The sequence below is a fragment of the Neovison vison genome, chromosome 6 (assembly GCF_020171115.1).
Source record: "Neovison vison isolate M4711 chromosome 6, ASM_NN_V1, whole genome shotgun sequence".
Classification (NCBI taxonomy): Eukaryota; Metazoa; Chordata; class Mammalia; order Carnivora; family Mustelidae; genus Neogale; species Neogale vison.
In genome coordinates this window covers 7,665,983-7,692,704 of record NC_058096.1, presented here as the reverse complement: position 1 = coordinate 7,692,704, position 26,722 = coordinate 7,665,983, and the positions used below count along the sequence as shown (strand labels likewise).

At 37.9% G+C, this 26,722-nt stretch overlaps 1 protein-coding gene across 5 annotated transcripts in view; it reads left to right on the top strand.

Annotated features, from left to right (window-relative positions):
* The window catches only part of DYRK1A (dual specificity tyrosine phosphorylation regulated kinase 1A), a 145,220-nt gene that overhangs the window by 35,319 nt on the left and 83,179 nt on the right, over positions 1 to 26,722 (top strand). For 3 of the 5 annotated variants that reach the window (XM_044250925.1, XM_044250924.1, XM_044250927.1), the window contains exon 2: positions 18,657 to 18,742. The exons of the other annotated variants lie outside the window; for them this stretch is intronic. In XM_044250925.1, the coding sequence (XP_044106860.1) occupies positions 18,733 to 18,742 (10 nt within the window). In that variant the 5' untranslated portion in view covers positions 18,657 to 18,732. The remainder of the gene's footprint in view (positions 1 to 18,656; positions 18,743 to 26,722) is intronic. 5 annotated transcript variants of the gene reach the window in all.

Below are 26,722 nucleotides of genomic sequence, written 5' to 3'. Positions count from 1 at the left end.
TTTTTGGGGGGTGGGTGATGTTTTCAACTTACACTCGTATAAAGTTATTTGGAAGAGTAGGAAGGTGGCTTTGGAAACAGTAACTTTTAGATACATCATGAGTATGCTCCCCATTACAGTAAGAATTCTTCTTTCTTTCTTGTCTTGTAACTTCTCAATGTTAGCTGGATGATCCAATATTGTTACTCAGTTTTCACCACCTTGCATGTCATCATAATAATGGCTTTGAGCATCTTGTCTCTAAATAATGGAGGTTATTCTTTTAGGGCTGGTTCAAGCCGACAGTGGTAATTTTTATCAAGTGTTTATTAAAAATGAATCTAAATTTAGGAAAATGACCTAAATTATTAGCACTTACTTTGGCAATTTGGGAATTTTAATGACTGAGAAGGTACAGAATGCAGGGTAGTAGTGAAAAATATGCTATGATTATATTTTTTCTAAAGTTGCTTGGTTTTATCAAACTTGAAAATAGAGTTGGACTATGTTTTATTTTTTTAAATAAGCTATATTTTATTTTAGCAATTTTGGACAACTATAGCTTATTTTGGATAAGATGGGAATACACACATTAAAAAATTTAAAAATTTAAAAGAAAAGGTTCACACTTAGAATGGAAGGTACCAGTGGAGGGTTTTTGAAGTTGTGAGTGAGTCATGAACATAAATGTGTGTGTATTAATTTTAATATCTGATTCTTTCTTGAACCTGCCAAATTTTTGTTACCCTTTAAAAAAATAGTCTCTCTTATTTCTCTAAACATCTCGAGATACGTATTTTATTTTTTTTAAAGGTTTTATTTATTTGTCAGAGAGAGCATGCACCAAGCAGGTTGAGAGGTGGGTAGAGAGAGAAGCAAGCTCCCTGCTGAGCAGAGTCCAATTTGGGACTGGATCCCAGGCCCCTGGATCATTACCTGAGCTGAAGGCAGATGCTTAACCGACTGAGCCATCCAGGCATCCCTCAACATACATATTTGAAAGATCTTTTTCAGATAGTCCTATTATTTCTAGTTCCTTGGCTTATCTGTTGGATTTCTTTTGTGATGGAGGGTTAGATTTTTCTGTGTTGTAATTGCTGTGTATGAAATCATCACAAAACCGTTCAAGTTCTGTATTCTGAGGGCGATGCATCTCTGTTTCCAAATGTTAAAGTCACTGACTTTCCACTTCTTACTCCTGTTTCCAAATGTTAAAGTCACTGACTTTCCACTTCTTACTCCTCATTCCCCACATGTGAGAACCATAAACATTATCAGTCTCTTTACCTGCCTCCCACTTTATACAATTGTTGTCATGGTTTTTACTCCTACCTATTTGTTACATTGTATATTATAAACTCCAGCTTATGATTTTATGTTTTTGCTTTAAGTACATGTTTTAAACTCCAACTTATAAAGTTTTTATTTTAATCAGTAGTCTTTAAATTATGAGAATATATTTATGAAAATTCAACCACTTATTTACCTTTTATTCCTTTGCCTAGATTTGTGTTTCCATCCACTGTCATTTCCCTTGAGTCAAATTCTTTAGCATCTTTCATAATGTAGGTTTGCTGGCAGAGATTTCTTTCAGATATTAAAAATCTTACAGATGTCTTTATTTTGCTTTTGTGATTGAAGGTTATTTTCACTGGATGTAGAATTCCAGATTGATAGTTTTTTTTTTTTTTCATTCAGTACCTTATGGTGGTCTTCTACTGTTTTCTGACTTCCAATGTTTCTTATAAGATGTTGTTGATTTTACTGTATTTTTCTGTATGTGTAGTGTCTTTTTGTGCTTTGGCTGCTTTAAGGATTTTCTGTTTATCTTTGGTTTTTAGCTCTTTGCCCACGATGTGCCTGGGTATAGTTTTAATTTGAGAGGTGTTTAGCCATGATTTCTTCACTTCATTTTTCTTCCCTTTCTCAGTCTTCTGTGATTTCACTTATATGTGTGTTAGAACATTTTATATTCTGCAGGGTCTGAATATAAAATTTGAGGGTCTCTTTATTTTTTTTTTTTCAGTCTTTTTTTTTCCTTTGTGGTAAAATTGGATACTTTTAGAGTTTTAAATTTATTTTTAAGGAATCTCTGCACCCAGCATGGGGCTCAGACTCATAACCCGAGATCAAGAGTCACATGCCTCACCAACTGAGCCAGCCAGGTGCCCCTAAATTGGATAATTTCTGTCGCTTTGTCAGTTTACTGATTTTTTTTTTCCCTATTATCTTCAGTATGCTGTTAAATCTGTCCAACACAGTTTTCATTTAGTTATTATATTTTTCACTCGTAGAATTCCTTTTTGTTCTTTTTTTTTTGTAGTTTTAATTTTTCTGCTGTTCAGATTTTCTGTTTACACATTAAAGAACATATGTTCTTTTAAGTTTTGAATGTATTTTCTTCTAATTCTTGGTGTAAAATAGCTGCTTTAAAGTCTTCGTTTGCTGAATCCAACATCTGGTCCATCCTGAGGTTGGTGTTCTCTTGACTCTTCTCCACCCCTGCCCTTGGTTATGGATCGCATATTTTTTTCTTTCTTGTTTATTAATATTTGACTGAATACAGTTTGTTTTTTCCTTTTAAGAGTGTGAATGTTTCTTCTAGAAGTCTGGTTCGTTACTTTGAATTTATATATATTTGGTTTTATGTTTTATTATGCAAGATCTATGGGAGCTCAAGATGAATCCTAGCCCCTTTAATACGGGATGCGACTTATAAGCAGAGTCTTCCTTTGGATCTTGTCCTGGGTTTGGTTTTAGACATTATTAGTATTGGTGGATAGGCTGTATGCCAAGATGTGGTCCTTAGTTTTGAAATGGAGAAAGGAAGTTAAAGCATGTGTTTGTCATGGTTCTCTAGTGAAACAGACCCAGTAGGAGATACATGATTTATTATAAGGAATTGGCTCACGTGATTATCAGGACTGAGAATTCCAAGATCTGCAGTTGGCAAGTTAGAGACCCAGGAGAGCTGATGGTATATTTCAGTTGGAGTCCAGAGGCTTGGGAACCATAAGAACTGATGGCTTAAGTTCCAGTCTGAAAACCGGCAGGCTTGAGACACAAGAACCGTTGTTTTAGTTTGAGTCTAAAGGCAGGAAACAGGTTGATGTCCCAGCTTAATGCAGTCAGACAGGAGTTTGTTCTTACTGTGGAAGGATCAACCTTTTTATCCTATTCAGGCCCTCCCTGAATAGGATAATTGGATGAATAGGATAATTGGATGAAGCCCACCCACATTAGGGAGGAGTCTGTTGATTCAAACAATAATTCTGGAAGTGCCATCACTGCATACCCAGAAAAATGTTTGGGCAAATGTCTGGACTCCCATGGCCCAGTGAGATTGGCACATTAAATGAACCTTTGTGTTCCCTCCACTGTCCCTGGGCAGGGACTACCAAAGTCCCCAGACCTGTTCATTCTCTCTCACTTCTGTTCTGTTCCCAGTCTCTTAGCAGTTAGTCTTTGCCAGGCTGTGTAGTCTTACCCTGCTCTTGTGCATTCTTGTCCTCTTGAGTCCCCCCACACAGACTTTTGGAGACACCCCTTTTGCACGGCTTCCTTCTCTCTGTTACCCTGTCTAGCTACTTCAGCTCTTTGGAACTCTGATCTTTATATCTCAGTAGAACCACCATGCTTTGCTGGGCTCCAGCTCCCTCTGCCATGTTGAGAAGCTGTCCTCAGGGAAAGAGGGCAAAAACACGTCAGTGGAGGAGACAGTTTTCTTACAAAATACCAGCTGTTCCCCCTGGAGTGTGCAAATTTTTTTAATAATTTAATGATGTGGGCCTTTGGGCCAGAGGGTTGGGCTCTGGGGTAACTGAACTCCATTTCCAGCTTAGTGTTAGAATCATGGCGGGGGTAGGTGTTATGTATGTGAGGCCCTGCGGGAACGTGTGGTGGTCGAGGGCTGCCGTTCATGGAGCAACTGTCCCATTACTGGATGCCTTCCTTCTTTTGTTTGTTCTGTACTTATTCTCTTGTAACATTTTACTTATTTCTGATTTGAGCGCTGTGTTCTTGAAATATAGGAAGCTAGTTAATTCATTCCATATTTGTGAGACTTGCTTCATCATTTGAAGGCATCTATTCACTGTTGCTCTAGTTTTTCACAGTCTTGACTGATCAGCCTTGGTACTTCCAGATCCCCATCCATCTATTATTTTCTCAGAAGTTTTGGATTGTCTCATTGCCTCTCATTATGTGGATCTAGAAATTAAAAGAATTGTAAGCTTCAGAAGCCAAACAGGCATAAAGACTACAAATTCAGATCTTACCTGTCAACTTCTTGCAAAGAGTATTTCTGATACTCTTTTTTCAAATCTAAATAGGTTCCCTTTATGTTCTCTTAGTAATTCATACTTTCCCTTATGACTGGTAGCACAGTATGTAGTTCAGTATTACTGTGATTTTTGTTTGCCGCATTGGATTGTGAGTTCTCTGAGGGCAGGCACAGTGACAGCAGATCCTGCCTTTATGTCTCCAGTACTCAGCACATACTTGTTGAAGAAATGAAAGGTGAATTTTAAAGTCTGTGTCAAGACGTCATCTGATTTTTAGGAGATTATTTGCCCATATGCTGTTACTTCACATAATTTTTCATTTGTTTCAATAAGTGTAATTGATGATACTTCTGCAGTGTGTACAGATGTATGAATGTCTCTCTTCACCTTCTCTCCATTTCTCTCTCACCTCCTTCCCAGTCCCGCTGTCCCAGCCCCAGATACTGCTCTTAAAGCTTTGCAGTTTCTGGACATTTTCCTGTATATTTTCATTCTTATGTAAGGATGCTTATGTTGTTGTTATATGCATAAATATTGTTTTTGTACATACTTCTTTGTAGCAGTAGAGTTAAATGTTCAGTTAAAATGACAATTAAGTATTATTTTGCTTCTGTCATTGGTTTGATAACCAGACCTTTCCATTGTTTTACTTTCAGATACTGTAAGAAAGGCACTTAACCTCTAGACTGTCGTTTCCATGTCTGCCAACGGATTGATTTGAATTAAGTAAAATTGAAGTCCTTTTAGCTCTCAATCTGATAATAAATTTAATGTTATTGTTTAAGTCATCTGTATTAGATATCATGAGAAATGTACTGTCTGCATAATATGAAAAAATAGGAAGATAAAAATCAAATATGACTTTGGTAGCAAAAGGAAATTTTGGGGTAAGTTCTTAAAATGTTCGGTTTTTGCCCCTCAAGATTGGCTAGAGCATGTCAGCTGCTGAAACTAGCAGAGGGATTGTCTTGGGGACTTTGGCTCTTGGGAGTTTGCACTTTATTGATCCTGCAGTGCTAGCTAGTGATATCCTAGAGGGAATTTCGCCTGCCTCCCTGGATTTTCACCTTGCAACTGTACATTTAGTAACACGTGACTGCTTCTGAAGAATGTATAGAAACCAAAGCTTATATAGGAAAATCTTTGTTAGTGCCTTATTTGAAAATACTGTATGGAAAATAGTTTCCCAAGTTACTTTAGACTCTTTCTCCTCTCCCCAAAGAGAAACAAACAGGAGAATGAAAAAAGGCAAATTTTGCTCAGTCATGGTTTGTTTATGAGTTCTGTTATCATAAAATGTTCCTGAATCTTCACATTTCTTTTAGTTAGCTTTTTTTTTTTTTTAAGATTTTTGAAAAAGATTTTATTTATTTGATAGAGACACAGTGAGAAAGGGAACACAAGCAGGGGGAGTAGGGTCCCCCCCTGCTGCTCCCACTGACCCACTGATCAGGGAGCCCGCCGTGGGCCCCTTTTAGTTAGCTTCTTTTGATAAGTAGTCACTTAGTTTATGGTTTAAAGAATTACATTTCTAATAGTTTTTTCATATATCACATTTTTATTTTTCAAAGAAACTTTTTTTTTTTTAAAGATTTTATTTATTTATTTGACAGAGACGGATCACAAGCAGGCAGAGAGGCAGGCAGAGAGAGAGAGGAGGAAGCAGGCTCCCTGCTGAGCAGAGAGCCCGATGCGGGACGATCCCAGGACCCTGAGATCATGACCTGAGCCCGAAGGCAGCAGCTCAACCCACTGAGCCACCCAGGTGCCCCTCAAAGAAACTTTTAATTATCAAAAGCTTCAGACATACACAGAAGTAGAGCGTGACATAAGGAGCCCTTGTGTCCCCATCATCCTTGATTTCAGTTGTCAGTATTTTGGCCACCTGTTTTTTGTTTTTGTTTCTGTTTTTTAGCATTTTAAGTATAAGTAATAACTATGGTTAAAATTATTCTTAAAAGAGGAAGCTTGGTATTTAACAGGAACAAAACCCCTCAGCTAGGGGCACCTGGGTGGCTCAGTCAGGTGTCTGCCGTGGGCTCAGGTCATGGTTCCAGGGTCCAGGGATCAGCCCCCATTGGGTTCCCTACTCAGCAGGGAGTCTCCTCCCTCTTCCTCTGCCTGCCACTCCCCCTGCTTGTGCACCTGCATGCACTCGCTCGCAGTCTTTTTAAAAAGCCCTCAACTATGCCCAAACTTTATTTGATTATGGCTCTTTATATGTAGTTGATAATTACATAAAATATTTCTTAGCTCATATAATACTGTCTGTAGCAAAACACCTTTTTTTTGCCTTTTTCAGGGAAGTGAGTTCTAGAACTAAACCATGGCAAACTCAGTTGCTCCACCAGTAGGTTGCAGATATGACTTAACTGTCGTTAGTATCTTGTCTTAAATATTGAAGGTTTGTTTTTTTTTTTAAGGATTTTTTAAAATTTATTTGCGGGGAAAGAGCATGGGCTCGTGTGTGAATGGTGGGGATAGGGATGGGGTGGGGAGCAGAGTGAGTAGGACAAGCAGACTGACACCATGCTGAGTGTGTAGCTCGTTGTGGGGTTTGATCCCATAACCCTGAGATCATGACCTGAGCCAAAACCAAGAGCCCAATGCCCAGCCAGCTGAGCCACCTAGGAAGGTGCCCCAGATACTGAAGAATTTTAGCTTACTTGTTTCAACAAAACAACCCAGAGCAGATGTTTTAGGCAATGATGTGGTTTGATGATTATGGTTTTCTCTCCTTTTCTGAGAGTCTGTTGTGGTTGAGGAAGCTGGCCTTCCTCAACAGCATGCCAAAGAAGGCTCTTAATATTTTCTGGGGCTGGATGCTGGCATGCATACAGTTAGTTAGCTAGCATCCAAGGTGAGTGGTGTGAGGGCGGTAGTCTTTTGGTGTAAACTCTGCTGTGCAGGGTTGCTGAGCGATTGATGTTTCTGGGCGATGCTGATTGGAGACTTCTGTGAAGGCAGCACTGGTTGGTGTTGGGCTTGGAGCTTGGTGTTGACAGGCAGGGAAGGATGAGGAAAGCTCATTGAATAGCCGGAGCAAAAAAGTGGCTTTTGTCCATTGTGCCTGGAGTGTCAATTTGGGAAAAGTTTTTATAGTAGGAGATAAGACTGGAAAGGTGAAGGTAAAATAATGCTGGCGTAGTATATTGAACCCTGCGGTGTTATAAATGCTTTATGTGTGCTGTGTCATTGATCATACAATTTTATGGGATTATCCTCACTTTGTAGATGAAGACACTTAGTCATCTCGGAGTTTAGAACCTTGTGTGAGCCCACCTAGTAAGTTGTGGAGCCAGAAGTTAAACTTGGGCAGGTTGACTCAGGAGTCTGATGGCTGTACTGCCTTGAGTGTTGGGTGAAGGGACACTAAATAAGTACTTTATTTGGTCCTATTGTGAACAGTGATCTAGCGATATATTAACAGACTTTTTTTTAAAGACTTATTTATTCATTTCGTAGCACATGAGTGGGAGGGGCAGCAGGAGAGAGAATCTCAAGCAGACTGCACTGAGCACAGCCCACACAGGGCTTGATCCCACAACCATGAGTTCACGATCTGAGCCAAAACCAAGAGTCAGATGCCTGATTGCACCACCTTAGGTGCCCCTTAACTGATTTTTTAAACAAAGATCTTTAATAGTTTATTTTCATGAGCTTTTTACCTATATTGGAGTTTTAGAAATTGGATGCACTTGGAGGTTGTTCTCATGGTTGTGGCTGTTAGCTAGATGTCATGACATTTATATTTCATATGGAGGTTTGGATTTCTTGGGACATTTTTTTCCTGATTATAAGAGATATGCTTACTTACAAGAGTTGTGATGTCTGAAAAATATAAAGAGGAAAATTTAAAAATCACCCAGAATTATATTAGCCAAGACATTCATTATTAATAACCTTACATATCTTCCCCCAGAGTTTTTTCTGTGTATTTATTTTACTTCCTTGAGATTTTGCTTTGGGGAAGGTTTTGAGTTCTTTCTGACATAGTATATGACGTTTTCCTTCATGCCGTGCAGTTACCGAAAGAACTTACAGGGTTATATCATATTTTGTTAGGTGAATGTACCATAATCTCTGTCACCTTTTCTTTTAGTGTTGAAAACTGTTGTTCCTGATTTTTGAATTATTTTTAATGATATACTTCTATATATAAATTTTGTGTTTTCTTTCATTAAAGGGATTTCTTAGATTGAACATGAGGTATAATAGACCACAAGTGGACCATGAATCAGTACTACACGAAGAAAGGAAAACTGTATAGAAACAATATTTAGTGTTGCAAGGCTAGTGTTTAAGTATACTGTGTACAAATTTGGAGATCATAAATTGAGAAAACAGGAGACTTGAGGAAAAAAGGATGGAAGCTGGCCAGTTCAGTTTGAGAAGACACATTGAGTGTCTTGATGTGCATTTGGAGAAAAGCTGAGGAGTGTGGGTAGGAAGAATATTTTGTAGGCTGTGTGTAGCTAGTTCCTGTTTGTTCAGTGTGCGGGAGGAACATCATGAACTCAAGTTGGGATTGAGGAATTTAGCTTAGAATTTGTAACTAAGGATTGAAAATTTTCTTGTAGTTTATCATGAGAATTAATCTTTGAAATGGGTAGGATTCACTGTATTTAGGACTTTTTTCTGCCAGGAAGGAAATGGTGCTTTAGGTGGTATGTTAAAGGTTTTTCCAGAGCTTCATTCCTAAGATTTATTTTAATATTAATTACAGTTTTCTCACCTGTTCATGTCTCCTGGTCTTATGTGGAAATAAGAGCAATAATACTATGTTAAGATTTGTAGTTTTGATTGAAAGGACAAACCAAGAGAGTAAGTATAACTCTGCTTCTGTGCAGCTAGAGAAGTAGTATGCTCATGTATAAAATTGATTTGCAGAGCCCTGAACAGGGTCCTAGAAGTTGAACATCCACCTCGTGAGGCCAGTGGAATTTGAAGTAGAGGTTGGGAAATGTAAACATTAACAAATAAGTCCTAAGTGTTAAGACTGTGACAGTGCGGCTGCTGACAGCCATGCCGGCCATTTTTATAGGATTTCCACTGGTCACAAAAACTCTCGGTTAAGATTTTAACATTTACGATTCTAGGAGGATTTGGTTTCATTACAAAATGCATGTTCCTTTTAGGAAATTTAGAAAATACAAAAGATAAGAATAACAGTTTCCCTCAGTTCCTCTCTCCTGAGAGAACTACTATTTACGTTTTGTGGATAACCAGTCAGTTGTTTTTTTTTTTTTCTTAAATGTACACAACTGTTTCTCTCCTTAAAAAGAAAAACAAATATTATCACATGGTGTCTGCATACTTTTTTGTTGTTGTTGTTTGTTTGTTTGTTTGTTTTTTACAGGATTTTGACAGATCACAAGTAGAGCGGCAGGCGGTGGGTGGTTAACAGGATTTTGCATAGTGTTTTATAACTTACTTTTTCTGCATAGAACAGTATTTTCCTTGTTGTTACTCAACTTTACCAATGCGTTCATTGCACGTCTACTCTTGATGAAATAGAAATGGGAAGCTCACCAAGCAGGAGATAATGTCAAGGAGTAACAGTAGAACAAATAATTAAAAAATATAGTGGTGGGTTATTGAATGCAAATTCAGAGAGGCTGGAGTGACGTAAAGCTGGATGAGGGGGAGTTATGGTTGGTGCTCTTGATGTATAGGATTTACGTAAACGGTTAGGTAAAGAAGAGGCAAACTAGGTAGGGAAAAATCATTTGAGCATTGGTGCAGAATGGGGTTAAATGGCATTTTATAGAATGCTGTCCTAAACTCTCTGTCAGGGCATTAAAATTTGATCAGATATTCTTAAGTTACAGAGGGTAAGTTAAATCCAGGTGGAAAGTCATGTGCTTCAGGAAGAGACATGTGGCAGCTGTATGCCAGATGAATTAAGACAAGGAACAAACTGCCTTTAAGTTGGGTAGCTTCCACGCCGGGCTCTAAAATCACTGGGGGGAAGAGGGACTTCTTGGGTTCTTCCACATGCTTCCTAAATCAGTATCTTTGGGTGTGGAGTCTGCAGTCCGGTTTTGAGAACCTCCCATAGTGTTTCTGACACACCACCTGGCCCAGGAGAAGCTGAGTTCTAGGGGGATCTGTAATACCAAGTATGAAATAAGGACCCAGACCAAGGTGATTACAGTGGGCCTGGAGAATAATTACGGTAGGAGGCATTTTGAAAATGGACAGGATTTAGTGAGACCATGTCGAGTAAAGGAAGAAGCCAGCAGTTTCTCGTGAAGTCGCTGGAAGAACGGTGGCAACTGGGGGTAAAGCTGGGAGGGGGAGTTACGTGAGGACGGAGGGGAGGACGTGTCTGCGCCATGGGACGCTGAGGAAGTACTGGTGCTGTCGGTGACGTCTAGCCGCTGTTGGACGCGATACTGAGTTAGAGATTAGTGTAGAGAAAAGAGGAGTTCAGCATTGTTAGTTCAGAGTAAAACTTAGAAATACTTCTTTTGGAGGGAAAGATGGGTAGAGAAACGAGTGGAGGGGCTACGGGATGGAACTGCAGGCAAGCCCTGAGCCTGGGGCTACAAGTAAGGGACATGGGATATTTGGAGGAGAACTGATGCTCCGAGATGCAAGGCCACACGCATTTTCAGAATTTTTGAGTTTTTCAAAAATGTGGTTGGGAAAAATAAGTAAAACTAAACTCATTTACTACTCTTCATAATAGGCTTCTTGAAGGAAGATGTAAGCTGCTAATAGCAGTGTGTGTTTTTGATTATTTCTGGCCTGGTTATTTTTCTGTATTTTTGAAATGCAAGGATAATTAAAAGCAGTGGTTTCTAAAATTACACATAATTATATATGTATAAAAGTACATACAACCGACTAAGTATATGTGTGCATGCACTTAGGTAAATTAATTATACATAATGTATATTTTATAAGTAAAATTATATGTGTGCGTGCATATAAATATATATATGACCACTCTAGAAAAGTTAGTGCTCTCAGAAAGGATGGAGCAGAGTGGTTTTCCATTGTTTTTCTTTTTCTTCTTTCTTTCTTTTTTTTTTTTTTGAAGATTTTATTCATTTGAGGGGCGCCTGGGTGGCTCAGTGGGTTAGGACTCTGCCTTTGGCTCAGGTCTCAATCTCAGGGTCCTGGGATTGAGCTCCGAATGGGACTCTCTGCTCAACAGGGAACCTGCTCCCCCCCCCCCCCCCCCGCCTGCCTCTCTGCCTACTTGTGATCTCTGTCAGATAAATAAATAAAATCTTAAAAAATATTAATTATTTGAGATGGAGTGAGAGTGAGCGGTTGAGTGAGAGCAAGAGAGAGAGCACGGGGTGGGCAGAGGGAGAGGGAGAAGCAGGCTCTCCACTGAGCAGGGAGCCCAGTGCAAGGCTTGATCCCAGGACTCTGGGATCATGACCCGAGTTGACGGCAGATGCTTCACCAACTGAGCCACCCAGGTGCCCCTCCAGCGGTGCATTCCTTAAAAACTAGAAGGGCTTGCAGGCTGTCGACTGAACATATTCTTCTTTAAGTGTCCTCTGTCTGATAGGAACATATAAATGAATGAATGAAAACCCAGATGTTGAGGTTGGGTAGGGAAATGTAACTAGGGATAACACTCCACATTAGCTCTTGCTCTCTAGTGTGAATCTCAGAGTCCTTGAAGTCATTTAATTCTTTTAGAAGGTAGGATTGATTGAATAATAGGAAGTTTGAGTACATTATGTGTAGGTGATGTAAAATGTATCTGTAAGCAAACACAACAGAGATTCAATAAGTCTTGGTGTTCCTGATACTTTGCTTTTAATTCCTATTAGCAGATGGGTAAAAGCAGGCTCCAAGCTTCAAAATTTATGGTAGTAAAAAATGGGAAACAGCCCAAATATCCCCCAGTAGGTATTTGCTTCAGGTAAACTTGGGTCTGTGTGTAGCAGGGTACTGTACCACTGTGAAAGGAGCTGCAGGTACAGAGGCTTTAATCCACTGAGCCACCCAGGCGCCCCGTAGGTTTTTAATTTTAAATGGAAATGAAGACCATCATCAAGTTCCAGCTTCAGAACAGCCTGATGGCACACGATTGGGCTGGAACGGTGACAGCCTGTGCTTTGAGGCCTGCAGGTTTTTTTTTTTTTTTTAAAGATTTTTATTTATTTATTTGCGAGAGAGACAGTGAGAGGGAGCATGAGCGAGGAGAAGGTCAAAGGGAGAAGCAGACTCCCCATGGAGCTGGGATCTCGATGTGGGACTCGATCCCGGGACTCCCGGGATCATGACCTGAGCCGAAGGCCGTCGTCCAACCAACTGAGCCACCCAGGCGTCCCATGAGGCCTGCAGTTTGAGTGAGAGTGGGTTGTATGGGTAGATTTGAGGAAGGAGTGCTGACAGGACAGGAGGGGCATTGACTGAGGCAGGCAGAGTAAGATGGAGCGCAAGGCCAGCTGGGAAGACCTTTCTGAGGTGAATCCAGCACAAGAGTTTGCCAAATCGATGTGGTGTAAGCACCAGGAAAGAGGTTCTGGGTGATTAGGGCTCGCCTTGGGAGATGGGGGTGATGGTGACATCTGTCACCCAAGACTGGGAATACAGGAGGAGAAACAGATTTTTTAAATTTTTTCCCTTGTCCTGCCTGGTCTTTCTTCCCCTTTTTGGGGGGCAGAGGAGAAGGGTGAGGAGATAGTAAATTCAATTTAACATGTGCCTGAAAACATTGGTTTCGGAGTCATTTTGGTTGGATTTGAAATTTTTCTCTTCCCCATTAGTCATGTGTGACTTGGGGCAACTTCACTTCTCTGGGCTTTAGTTTCCTCACCTGTAAAATGGGTATTATTACTTACCTTATGTAACTATTTATGGGAATTAAGTGAATGAAAGTAAATATGTATCCGTTAAAGATAAGACATCTCTTTGGTAATAACTGGGAAACAACAATATCAGGGACATTCAAGCTCGGTTCACTGGGCCCTTGGAAGTGTGGACCTGGAACTCTACAGACAGAGGTGGGCCAAGCCAGCTTTTGAAAGTTCATTTAGTTGCACATTTAACTAAAATAGTGATTATTGTTGAGTTTCATCCAGCTGTTTTAGAAAAAAGCCTTCTGGAACCTATGAGTTCACTTATGAGGTGTTTCTTAGTATCTATTTTATGTAGTAGTCACTCTAATAGTGGGAGCTAGGTTCCTAAAATGTTCTGTGGTCTGAGAATTTATGTTCGAGGAACTCAGAATACAAAAGAATACATATAAATATGTTGGTAGTTGACATATTTTGAATTAGTGATGGGGTAGCAGTAATTTACATTTACTGATCATAGCTTACCCTTAACTTTATAGTCTTTCCCCTCTAGTTTTAAAAAGGGTATTTGGCAATGCCTTACGTTACACATAATACGCATAGATGGCATTTCCGTCCTGTTTTCCTGTATTTATTGTTGTATGCAAATACTTAGGGCCTAATTTTGTCATATTTGAGCCCAGAATGCAGTCCCAGAGAGGTCAAGTAACTTGGTCTTTGAGGGAGCAAAAATTTGGGGCAACATTTATTTAATCCACTCAGCTCTTAGTTCTTGAACCTTCTCTTTACTGTTTACTCAGGGTTGTTAGTTGTTTTTTTTTTTTCCACATAATTTCATGAGAAATCACATCTTTCTTTTTTTTTTTTTTTTTAAAGATTTTATTTATTTATTTGAGAGAGAGAGACAGTGAGAGAGAGCATGAGCGAGGAGAAGGTCAGAGAGCGAAGCAGACTCCCCATGGAGCTGGGAGCCTGATGTGGGACTCGATCCCGGGACTCCAGGATCACGCCCTGAGCCGAAGGCAGTCGTCCAACCAACTGAGCCACCCAGGCGTCCCGAAATCACATCTTTCTATTTTTTTTTTTTTTTTAAATTTTCTCCAAGGCTTTGGTGCAGTAATGACTTACCTGCTTTTGGTGTTTGCCCTCTTTTTAGTTTGTCTCCTTTAATTTTTATGGTAGAGGAATATATGTATCAGTCTGTTTTGCTGTGATCCAATTTTCTCTGCTAGACTGACTTGAGAGTTTCTTTACCATTCTCCTAAACTGAAGTGCTTTTTACAAATTAATTTACTGCTTAGGAACCTTCTTTTTTGTTTAGGGTGGTTGAGGTGGAAGATTGAGTATGAGGTCTTAAAATCAGACCTAGACACATGTAGATTCTCTTTGAAATTTTCCTGTGACTGTTTCAGCGCTTATTAATAAGAGGCATTTTGGTATGGTAGAAAATACTAACTTTGGTGTGGGACCAGAGTTCACCAGCTGTGACCTTAGTCCAGGCGGGTTCATCTCTCTGAATTTGCTCTCCCCAGCGATGAAATGGAAATCACACTGCCTGCTTATAGGATTGTTACGAGAGTAAATGTGTCAGCTTCTCTCAAGTATCTCAGTAGAGTAGTTGGTGCATAGTAAGTGTTCAGCAAATGTTCTTTTCCCTGCAGTTTTACTCAAGTTCCTTTCATATCCCATTCTGAAGTCTTGTGCTTTTAAAAATTTTTTTCCTTTTTAATTTTTTTTTTTTTTTTTTTTTTTTTTTTTTTTTTTACAGCTAGGACTATTTCTAGGGGTTTTGGAGGAGTCCTAAATCATTTTGGTTTTAAGAATTTTCACTTGACATCTCTAGTTAGTGAAAATGCCTTTTCTCTGTATGCCATTTGATCATCTTACTGGGAATTAGAGTTAATAGAGGTTTTTTTGTTTTTCTTATTAGGTATAAAACCATGTTTTTTTCTATTTCTTTTTTGCTTTGACTTCTTTGGCTGTTGTAATTATAGAAAGTCTGTTTCTAAAATTGTTCTGTGGAAAAAGAGGACACTTCTGTTGCTTCCTTAATGTTCGTGTAAATGAATAAGTTTATAAGAAAAGCCAGTCACAGTATAATTTTTAGATAATCATGTTGGAATTTTAATGCCTGGAATCAAGTTGTAGATCTATCAGCTTAGTTTTTCCTGATTTCATTTTTGTAGTTTATTCTTTTTAGGGAGTGGTTAGCTTATTCTTAAATTGGCATCTTCTAAACTATCTGATTGTCCCTTTAAATACTATTGTGCATTAAATTTTTTTTAATGTGGATTAAATTTTTAAATCTTGAAATATATATGCAAGACTATACAAAACCTGTAAAATAAAAAGAAAATAAAAAATCAGCTGTGTGCTTCGCCAGTTTAAGAAATAGAACAGTACCTATAAGCATTACTGAAGCCTGTGTCATACTGATTATTTTTACTTGCTGCTTGTCATACTTACCTACTAATTTAGTTATTTTGAAGCTCCATATAATTTCTAGGTTTATGTCATTATAAAACATTGTGACATGAGAGAAAACGTCACAGCTGTCATTTAGTTCATTAACTCCTGAGTTAATCTGGATTTGCCATATCATGCTAATGCATTCATTTCAATCATTGTTTTGCCAATCTTCATCTTTGAGGATTAGCATTAATTCTATAAATCTCAGTCCATCACTGCTTTTAATTAGTTGTCTCCATGTTCTCCCTCTCTCTCCTTCACCTTCCCCCCTCCCACTGTAGAGACAGGTGCCAGGAGACTGAATCTGATACCTACAGGGGGAATTCCAGGTGTTTAAACTCAGCCTGTTGAAATTTTCTCCCTGCTGCTGTAGGTTGTTACTACTGTTATGCAGTGATTTTTCAGACAACTAAAAAAGGCTTTGTAGGTTTAGCTTTAAAAACCAGTTAAGCTCAGTTTCTAGATTGTTTGTAGACTGTTATGTTGCCTTTGGCAAAATGTGAGCTAAAGCATACAGCAAAAGATTTAGAGGATTATAGGGGGTTCCTGTGGTAAGGATAGTAGATGCTTTTTATTAGCATCTAATTTAGCTCTGTAATTGTGAATGACTGCATTTGTGGGGGGAAAGGTTGAAAATTCACTGGAGATTTTTCTCAGAAAAATTTAGAGGATGATGGATTTTTAGTCTTCTTTAGAAAGAAAATTGTATTTATAGTTTGCAAAGTACCTTTGGTGTTTGCTGTTACCTGCTTATTGTCATAAAACACTGACCTGATATAAACATCTTTTTTTTGAAAAGTGAGCAGCCTAAAGGATATATGGAATTATCACTAGAATCTTAATTTAAAGCAGTCCAAGGTCAAGACTTAAGGAGTTTTAGCATTGCTCGGTAGATGATGGTTTAGTTGCCGCATATGACAACAGCAGGTTTTGTAACTTGTAGATTTGCTTTACGCTTTGCTAAAGGCTACTTTTCAGATGAGTAGTGAGGAATGGTTGACTTTTCTAAAAATGTCCTTTTTAGGTTCAGACAGTTTTGATGCGTGCTTCTTCTTTTTTATTTTTTTTTTAAAGGATGCGTGCTTCTTCTGACGCTCAGTCACATGTACTCTCCTTTGTGCCACCGGCCCACTTATATTCTTACCTTTAGATATTTTGTACAGTGAGGATAATCTGCTACTTTCTAACTGCTTTTAATAGGATAAAAAATGCTAATGGTTTATCTGATTCTGCTTTTTTCTTATGAAGTCCTTTGGTATCAGCAGTATCTATCCTGTCGAAACCATTCAAGTTGGCAAAGTGTAGGTAGCATTGTAAGTAACATTTTATAGGTGAAGAATGGGATGTTGAGAACCTAAAAGATTTGATAGTATATAATTCATAGCTAGAGATTTAATTCACATTTCCTGTCCCCATGGTCCATGTTAGAATGGTAAAGATGATTTATGGGAGAAAAATGGTTAGAAAACTATGTCTTTGAAGTAAAAATCATTACTCCTGAGAGTTCAAATACTGTTACTCTTTGGAATAAAACTGTTTTGATGTAGTACTTTAATGTTCATTCATCCATCCATCTGTCCACACAACCTCCAGAATGGGTATCAGTTGGTCCCACGTCTAAGGTTTTACCATAGCATCTAAACTGGAAACATGGTTCTTTAGGAATGGGATCTGGAATATAGGTAATGATTTTAGGCACAGGCAGTTCCTAAGTTACAGATAATTCATATATTTACATCCCTGTCTCTGAGCTGCACTTCCAGGTACTGCTCTTCGGAGTACAAACGTCCAGCATTTAAAGAAGCTGGGAGTGCACAAATGGAGAAAGGAACGAAGAGCAGAAATATTTGGGGACAATAAATATACATTTGAATCCGTATTATGACCATTTCCTAAAAATGTTTTTCTTCAAGCTACCTTGGTCATTGAAAACTTTATTTTATAATGTGATTAGAATTCTACCAGTTAGGAGTTCATTTGGACTAAGTAGTAGCCTCCTTGTTGAGAGTTGCAAACATGAAAGTAAATTATTTCAGTCCACTTGATTTCTTTCTATCACATACCTGAAGTGAGGTAATAGGAGTTTTTTATGGTAATTTAGGAACACAGGAGTACTTAGGAGAAAGGATTACAAAGCTGGGTGATTGGGATTCCCTAAGGTAAAATTTGGGGAATTAGAGACATCAGGAGTTGAGTACTAACAAAGGAAAACAACATATATTTTAGACTTTCTTCAGAGAGAGAGGATCTAGAATTGGTCACTTTCTGTATTTTCAGTGGTCCCCAGTGCCCATGATCAGTAATGTCTTTTGGTATCAGTAAGTTTCTTTTGATTGGCTTGGGAACTTGGCCAACATAAACAACATTGTTTCATTAATAATATTTATTGAATTCCATAGTATCAGTTTAAAAAGTATATTTTAAGGCTGAATATAAATAAGGTGGGTTGTAGCCTGTGCTTGTCCTAGTCTCTTCTCTAATCACTTACTCTCAGTTGATAACAACATTCAGGTCGTTTTTGTTTTCCCATCAGTCATTATAAATTTTGCTGGTCATTTGTGAAATACCAGTGGAAGTAGTAAGTAGGAAGTACAGTGAAAGGCCTTACAGTAAAGTAGGAGAAGCCACTTGGAGAGCAGAAGAGGGCTTGTGGGCTTAGGGGAGCCGTTATGTGCAGTGTCTCAGAACTTAATTTACAAATAACAATTGGTAGATTGATATGTTATCCTTCTTGTAAAGCAGCTTGCATTACCTCTGCTTACCTGATAGTAAGCCACGATAAAAAGTGACTTTATATTCATACTGATTTGTGAATTGATGGATATTAGAAAATGTAAATTTTTCCCAGATATATTATATAGAATAGTGGAATATTGACCCCTTAGTTCATACCTAGAAATGCCTGAAGTTTCATTGGTAGTAGGCAGATTTTGAAACTTTTTCTTCCTGACAGTTGAATACTTTACATTTTATATATATAATTGATTGTCATTAATGGAAATTATTTTCAAGTAAGCATAAATAAATGTTAGTAAACAAATTTGCAGATAATTTTATCTCTGTTTTGGGGATTGTAGTTGCATTAGATGTTCCTCAATAGGGGTAATTGTCTTGCATCCTTATCTCTTATCATAATCTGTTTTTCTTCACACAGTGTTATAGTTTTGCTGCTGGACTCTTCCCTCCCTCCCCCCACCCCATCAGGATGATATGAGACTTGAAAGAAGACGATGCATACAGGTGACTCAAGTTTTGAAATACAGTAAAGCTGTGGCTGGCTGAGCGAATGTGGGAACTGGTGCTGTATTTTGAATGCGGGAGCTTTCTGATAAACAGCATTAGTGGGGGGAATTCTCTTTAGATCAATAAATACAAAGTTAGTTGGGATATTTAATAAATGACTTTGGGAATCTGTTTGATAATTAGTGACTTACAGTGTGGTATTAATACAAGTACAGCACAGTGATTGTTAGGATTGCTGGTCTTGACCTTTTTGAAAGTGGTTGGTTAGCTAATACTTTCTTGAGAATTGAAGCATTTCTGTTTAAAATAAAAAATAAGAATTCACTAATATTCACCTTTATGGTTGAATGTGTGTGTCCTTCAGATCCCCATTACAATAGAGCAAATCTTTTAAAGGCGTGTGGAGTAGGTGTTAGTTGTGTATCTAAGACCGACAGTTAAATTAAGGGTATTACACCCGTGTATAGGGTTCCTTGGAATAATATGGTCTGGGATTTTGTTTTTTCTTCCCTTGTTCCCTCCTTCATCCTTTCTTCCATCCCTCTCTCTTTTCTTTCTTCCCTTTCTCCTTTCCTTTCATCCTTTTGTTATTTGTATTTATGCAGGAGAAGCATTATAAAGGCATTTTGGAAAGAAGTTTTTGGATTGCTTTATTATTAGTTGAGGTGATCTTAGTGATGGAAAGTGGGAAATTGGAAGCTAGCTCATCTGTGACTATGTTCGGACTCTTGAAAATACAGGGTAGTTAATGAATAATGTGTTCACTTTCAAACCTGTAAGCTCCTTAAATCAGGCTGATTGTGAGGTGTTTTGTTTAACCAAGTAGCTTATATTTGCAGACTTTGTCAGGATAGTCTTAATTGGATTATGTTTATAAACTGTTTGAAAATGTGGTCTTTAACTGGAAAAGAAGTAACTACATAAACCTCATATAGATATTTAATTATATTATTGGTGTAGCTGTTAAAGTTTTTGTGACTAGTTTTTCTTTTTGGCGATCTTTGTTTTCTAAAGGAAAAATTTACCTTTTTGACTTTAGAGTGGGAATTAAAAACATGTCTCTACTATTTTGAATGAAGGTATATGTTTGAATATATTTTTAAATTAAATTATAGATCAAATAATATTTTACATTCACGAGGGATTCAAAGAATTTGACGGTAATTTCTTTTTTAAGTAAAAGGTGATTGAGTCATCCTCTGTGCTCCGTCTCTCAAATGGGCACATGTGTGTCTGCCTGTGCAAACTAGAGCTGTGCCGGGTATGCATTCTGGCCGAGGGGCTGAGAAAGTTAACACGATGCTGAGGCTGAATCGCATCGTTGTAGCGAAATAAATAGAAATATTTGCAGAGAAATATTTTAGAATTTTATGAAAATTTTGTTGTCAGATTTTTAAGTTTGACCTTTTGGTGCAGGAACAATTTCTCAGCACTGTCAGCTCCTGGATTGCTCGTTGGGCACTATACTGCACATTGGCTATACCAAGTAGATGCTCACTTTCAACTGAGGTCAGTAGAGGAACAAAGTATTTTGGGGGTTATCTCATAGATTGATCCATGGATATTAATGATCTTGGAGATTTTCTCTAGTGAAATTTGGAGGTGGCACAGTTGTTGTTTTATTTCTACTTTAATCTTTAATGATACGAAGCATTCCTAAATAGCTCTTTTTCTGGAAAGGCTTACGGATGAAATGAAATACATTTATAAAGGTTACCTAGTTAATTTTATGAGTTCTGGGAGACCAAAAAAAAACATTCTACAGAGATTGGATTTATGATATAACCCAGTCTCTCTAATTTGGCCTTGTATTCTTTAAAAACTGTCAGCATTTATTGGCTTATAAAGGGAAAAAAAACTCAAGAAGGAAGATCTAGCTTTCTGTAATATATGTATTAGCTCTTGGTGTATTTCCCTTTTAACAGTTTGCAAATTAATAATTGTTTTTGAAACATAAAATTAGCAGCTGTCCTAATCATCATTAATTAATGCAGCAGTTTGCTCTTGTACTACTGTGCACACATTTTATTATACTTCAGCTGATAGAACTTTAACACATGAAAGCTCATAAGGAGTTTTTCAGTGAAAGTTATTTCTAGAATGCTTATGCATACTTGAAAGTGAATATTCAGTTTTCCCTGGGCTTTTGTGGTACTGACTATATGTTGGTTAGACGTGATGATACCCTCCTCTCTCATACCATTTCATCAATTAAGCGCAGGTACAGGGGTGCCAGAAAGCATGTTGAAGTAGGTGTTGACTGATGATTGGTCTTTCAAAAGCAAAAGCTTTACTAATAGATTTTTACTGAACACCGAGCCAAAGCCCAACTTTGATGCATCTCTAATACTTGTGTAAATAGGTATTCTTGTACTTGTTTAATTTGTGGTTGTTTTTGCATATTTAAAAATAAGAATATAAAGTTAAATTGGATTATTTTTTGATTTTTGGATGAAAAATTATTTGTGACCAAACATTTATTTGGTTAATTTGTACCAGGTACTATAATATATGTATATGTATGTAACATATATAATACATGTTATGGGTGCTCAGCCCACAAGGGTCCTCCTGCTTAGGAATCCAGGAGCACAGTTTAGTTGGAGGAGGGGACAGATACGTAAGAAATGATTCAGTGGATATTTATGATAAGTTTTAAGACTTATGTATTGAGTTTAAGGCATCTAGAGCAAAACCAGAAAATACTCTTTGGTTAATAGCATTCACAATACTGGCCTCACCTGACATCCACATGGCCCGTGTTATCAGAATCTACATTTGTGTCCCACTCCTTTCTCCTGTGCTCCAGACTCAGCGGATGCTTCCTGGATGTCTCTTCTGCACACACCCCTTCACTCCCGTTCATTCCTGTTAGAGATGAATGACATTCTACCTAAGCATACCATTATCCTGGGAACCTAGGATCATTTTTTACCCTTTTGAACTAAGAGGCAACCAGATTTCATTTATTTAAAGGATGTAGAATCACTTACTTCTGAGATTGCATTTGTAAGATGCACTGCCTCAGAGATTACTGTGTACATTAACATAAAAGCTCTTGTATTTTTTTCAGTTTACTTGATAAAAGGAACTCCCCACCCTTTTATTTGTTATTTGTGCTCATTAGCATCCAATATTTCTGAAAAGCTGTGGGATATAGCAGTTGATGCCATTCTTTATTTTGTTGACATGGGCTTCTTTAACAATTAAAATTGTCTTTGAACATCAGTGATAAGCTTGTCACTTTAAAACTTGAAATAGTTCTAGAACATAAAGAAATACCACTTTTTTAGGAGGAATGCATTGGAGATTTATTTTAAATTGTGCCGATTTGTTCATAGAGTCGTTATCGTATTTCTTTTTTTTAAAGATTTATTTATTTAGTTATTTGACAGAGATCACAAGCAGGCAGAGAGGCAGGCAGAGAGAGAGAGAGGGAAGCAGGCTCCCTGCCAAGCAGAAAGCCTGATGCGCGCTACCTGAACTGAAGGCAGAGGCTTTAACCCACTGAGCCACCCAGGTGCCCCCGTATTTCCTAAATGTATGAATTTAAGTGCTTAAAACTAATACGTCAGAATTTAAAATTTTAGATTATCTAATTTATTTTTAAAATGTGAGTTTTACAGGGCAAGGTTTGCATAGTTGAACTGTCAGAGAAGTATAGTATATTACTATAGAACAGTTAGAAGCCAGATCTGTAAACTTCAGAAAAGAACGTTCAGATCTCACTCAGATGCAGGGTGTGTTGGGTGTGTACCTTTAAATATTTGGCACATCTTGCCGATTGACTCCTTTTGGAATTGTTCTTCACACGGCCCTGTGCATCTGGTCTTTATGTGTTTTCCACTCATTTCTGAACCCAGGGCTATCAGATTCCATTCTAATAATTCAACAGATTTATTGTTTTTGGTGAATGATAAACCCATTGGATTTATTTTTGCTCTCAGGCTTTTACTTTTTCTCCTTGTTTATTAAGTAATACACAGTCACTGAAAAAATTTGTAAATTTATAGGAATATAGATAAGTAGAAGGAAATATACCCAAAGTTCTGTGTACTTCATTCTGGCACATTCTCTGTCAGGTTTTGGTTTTCTGTGCCATTTTTGACACTCAGGATGGTATGCTTGGGTTAGAATGTATTTTATATTATTTGTATTTTCTCTTTTTTTGGCTTAGCATTATATCACAAGTATTTCCCTTTGTCATCAAAGCCTGTAGTGGTCTGCTGTCATTGTAAACGTGAGCCAGTGTAGCGCACTCAGAACCATGACTGTCTTTTGAGGGTGAATTACTTCTAGAAACTCATTTTAAAGTGTGCTGATTTGAGACTCTTTCATAATATGATCATTTACTAGTTAAGCTTGTTTTTTTTTAATAGACATTGTTATTTTTAAAAATTTTCCTTTCCATTTTTTAAAAGCACTAACATCTGTTCATAAATTTTTGGTTGTATGTTAAGTTACTTTTTTATAATTGATTCCTAGGAGTGTAAATATTGGGTTGTAGGGTTTGGAAAATTTTAAGGCCCTTGATAACAACTTTTCAGGAAACTTTTTGTTGATATGTACCAGTTTACACACACTAGTGTTACATAAATGCGTGTTTTCTAATATATCTTTGTGAGCATTGAGTATTATAGTTAAAAATAACTCTAATTCAGTTGGCAAAAAGAAGAATCTCCTATTTTGGGAAATAGAAAAGTAATAGCGTATACTCAGTGGAGGAAAGAGTTCCCAATGCTTCCGAAATGTGTAATAAAGTAAGAGGTACCTGGCTGGCACATTTGGAAGAGCATGTGACTCTTGATCTCAGGGTGGTGAGTTCGAACCCCATGTCAGGTGTAGAGATTACTTAAACAAAACTTAAAAAAGGAAAAAAAAATGCATAAAGTAAGCAATAAACCTAATACTTCGATAGATATTCTCCTTCCAGGATTATTTCTTTCTAGCAAATCATTTTTAGTTTATGCCTTTATAGCATTTGCATACATTTGCTTACTGTTTTTTTGTTCCACCTGGTCTGACAGTTCCTCAAGATCAGAGCGAGGTGGCTTATCTTTCTTGTATGCCCCGTGTCTTTGTAGCAGGGTTCTTGGGACATAAAGGTGGCTCAATGAATCCTGGGAGAAAGAGCAATTTTTGCCATCTCAACCCCTAAAAATATCTTAATGTGAATGTCTGCTCTAATAAATTTCTTAAAATGGTTTTAAGAAATCCACGTTATTTTCCTTAGATTTCATATTTTAATTATTTCAGCTTCTGATTTTTAAGTGAAAGCAATTAATGATTGCATCCTGTTCATATCACATAAGAGAACATACGATATGTGTGGAAATGAATGGGAAACCCAGGGTTAGCCACATTGCAGAGTTGCATTTCTTAGTGTTTAGTGCCTTTATTCTAAAGTGAAAGCAAATAAATTAATATTTGTTAATATTAGATTTTCGGATACCTACTAAATGGACCTCCAAAAGAATGTTTGAGCTCTGAGAAGATGATAGGGCAGTTTTTTTAATCTCTGCAGTTTTCTCTAAAAACAGGGTAGCTAGAACAACAAAACCAAAAACTCATGTTCAGCGGCCTCTACAAGACTAGGTGAACGGTATCCCCACAAACCCTAATATAAGTGGGTGGGAGCAAGTCCTCAATAACTGCAAGACCTGCATGATGTCAGCATTTGTATAGAAGAATGCAGAAGGAAGCAGCAGGCTCTCAGAAAGGCCTGAGAACAAGAGAGAACCTCAAGATAGCCAACAAAACTCCCTGCAGAGTGTGTCAAGCAAGTTTGAGAACAGCAGCAGAGACTTAAGAGGTTTCTCACTTCCCAGGATACAAGGGGTACACGGGAGTTCTTTGGGGTCAGAGCTATCTTGTCCCTATGAACTTGGAAAGCCAGCTGAAGCTCCCTTCCTGGCCAAAGCCTCACACCTCAGGAGACACTGCTGGGAATAGAATCCACATTAAGCTGGGTGGAGACAGGGGAGGCAAAGGGAAGAAGGTCAGATGAAGTGGGAGAAGGGGAACACACAGGAGATCTCATTTATGAGGCTGTATTTCAGTACCTTTCATAAAAGCAGGAAAGACTGTTACTAAACAGAAACGTTAGCTCCTCCAGTTTTCTAAAAGTTTTTTTATTTTATGTGAAAATGAGCAACAGACAAGGATCATAGTCAAATTTCTCACAGAGGGTTTTTTATTTTGTTTTGTTCTGTTCTGTTTTTGAAAGACAGCGAGTGCGTGAGAGAGCATAAGGAAGGGGAGCTGGAGAGGGAGAACCAGGGAGCCTGAGGTGGGGCTCGATCCCAGGACCTTGAGATCACAGCCTGAGCGGAAGGCAGATGCTTACCGGACTGGACCACCCAGGCACCCCTCCCACAGAGTTTTTGTAAGAAGAAAGGAATAAGGAGCAGAATAATATTCGTGCAGACCATGAAAGTGTGCCAGAAAGAAGTGTCCCTGAAACTAGTGAGAAAACTATAACCTAATGTTTCAGAACAAACCCAAGCAAATTTAGAAAGTGATAAAAATATGAAAGAGCAACATAAATCTGAATAGGGAAGTCTTAGAAATGTGATAACTGAGGAAAGAGAAACTTTCTTAAAAAGTCACTAATAAAATGAAACCTAATCTAGAAGGAACACAAGCGTGAAAAAGCACATAGAGAAATTTAGAGAAACTGAAGAGAAATAGGAGAAAAAAAAATTTAAAAAGAATTGAAGAAAAGTAAAGAACCATTAGAAAAAGATGATAGTTGCTAAAGACTGTAAGGGATCAACTATAGAGTAATAAAAGATCCTGAGGAAGAACCAAAGCAATTAAAATAAATACTAATAATTATAGTTGAAATAAATTTCCTGAAATAAAAAAAGATTTTCCAGCACAATTGGAAAGGGCATGTTGTATGCTTATGTAAATAGATCCAGAAATGACCAATAGGTGGGCATATTTCTTAAAAATTACTGGACCTGAAAGAAAAGAAGAATCTTGGGGTAGCTAGGCAAAGACCCAAGTCATTATTAGCAGGAAAGAATATTAGAGTATCTGATTTTGATAGCAACACTTTATGCCAGAAGCAATGGAGGTAACGCCTAGTATTTCAAGGAAAACAAAAGAGAACCTGGTGTTTTATAACTAGCTAAATTGACTAAAGTATAAAAACAGACAAAGTGTTATGAACACATGTATGAAGTTGGGGAACTTCTGTTTCTTTGAACACTTCTTGAGGAATCAGCTAGAGAGTAAACTTTGGCAACCAGGAGGACTTTAGGGACTGGATGTAAGGGGAGGTGTGATACTAAGTGACGATATCTGTGAGTGTGATACCTGATGCCTGTACTCTGCAGTACCAATAACCAGAAAAATAAAAGGAGAAGAAAGTTGCTGTTTGCCTCATAGTTATTAATGGGGAGTGAAAGGATATTACTTTAGATCAGAGGCTTGGAGAAGAGGAAAGTTAGGGGCAATCAGTAGGGCATACTTCTTCACCTCAAGACACATAATGAAAAGAGAGGGAAAGAGAAGAGATTTGGGGGTATGATATAAATAAATTAATATAGAATTAACCATCAGTACAAAGTACAAGCTCCAAATCTCAGTTTCTTCCTGTGGAGAATAAGAAGCATAATGATGTATAATAATACTTCATAATACGTGGAGTGCAGGGTGTGTATGTTTCACTTGCCCGAGAAATGTGCTCTTACTTTTATTAGTATCATCTCTCCATCCAGTTATTACCGTACTAGCTATGCATATTTCAGGCTTGCATTTTCTCTTTTTTTTCTCTTCTCTTCTTTTCCTTTTAAAAAACATTTCATTTATGTATTTGACCGAGGGAGAGAGAGAGCTAGAGAGCACAAGCAGGGGGAACAGCAGAGGGAGAGGGAGAAGGAGGCTGATGTGGGCTGGGCTCCATTCCAGGACCCTGGGATCATGACCTGAGCCAAAGGCAGATGCTTAACCAACTGAGCCACCCAGGTG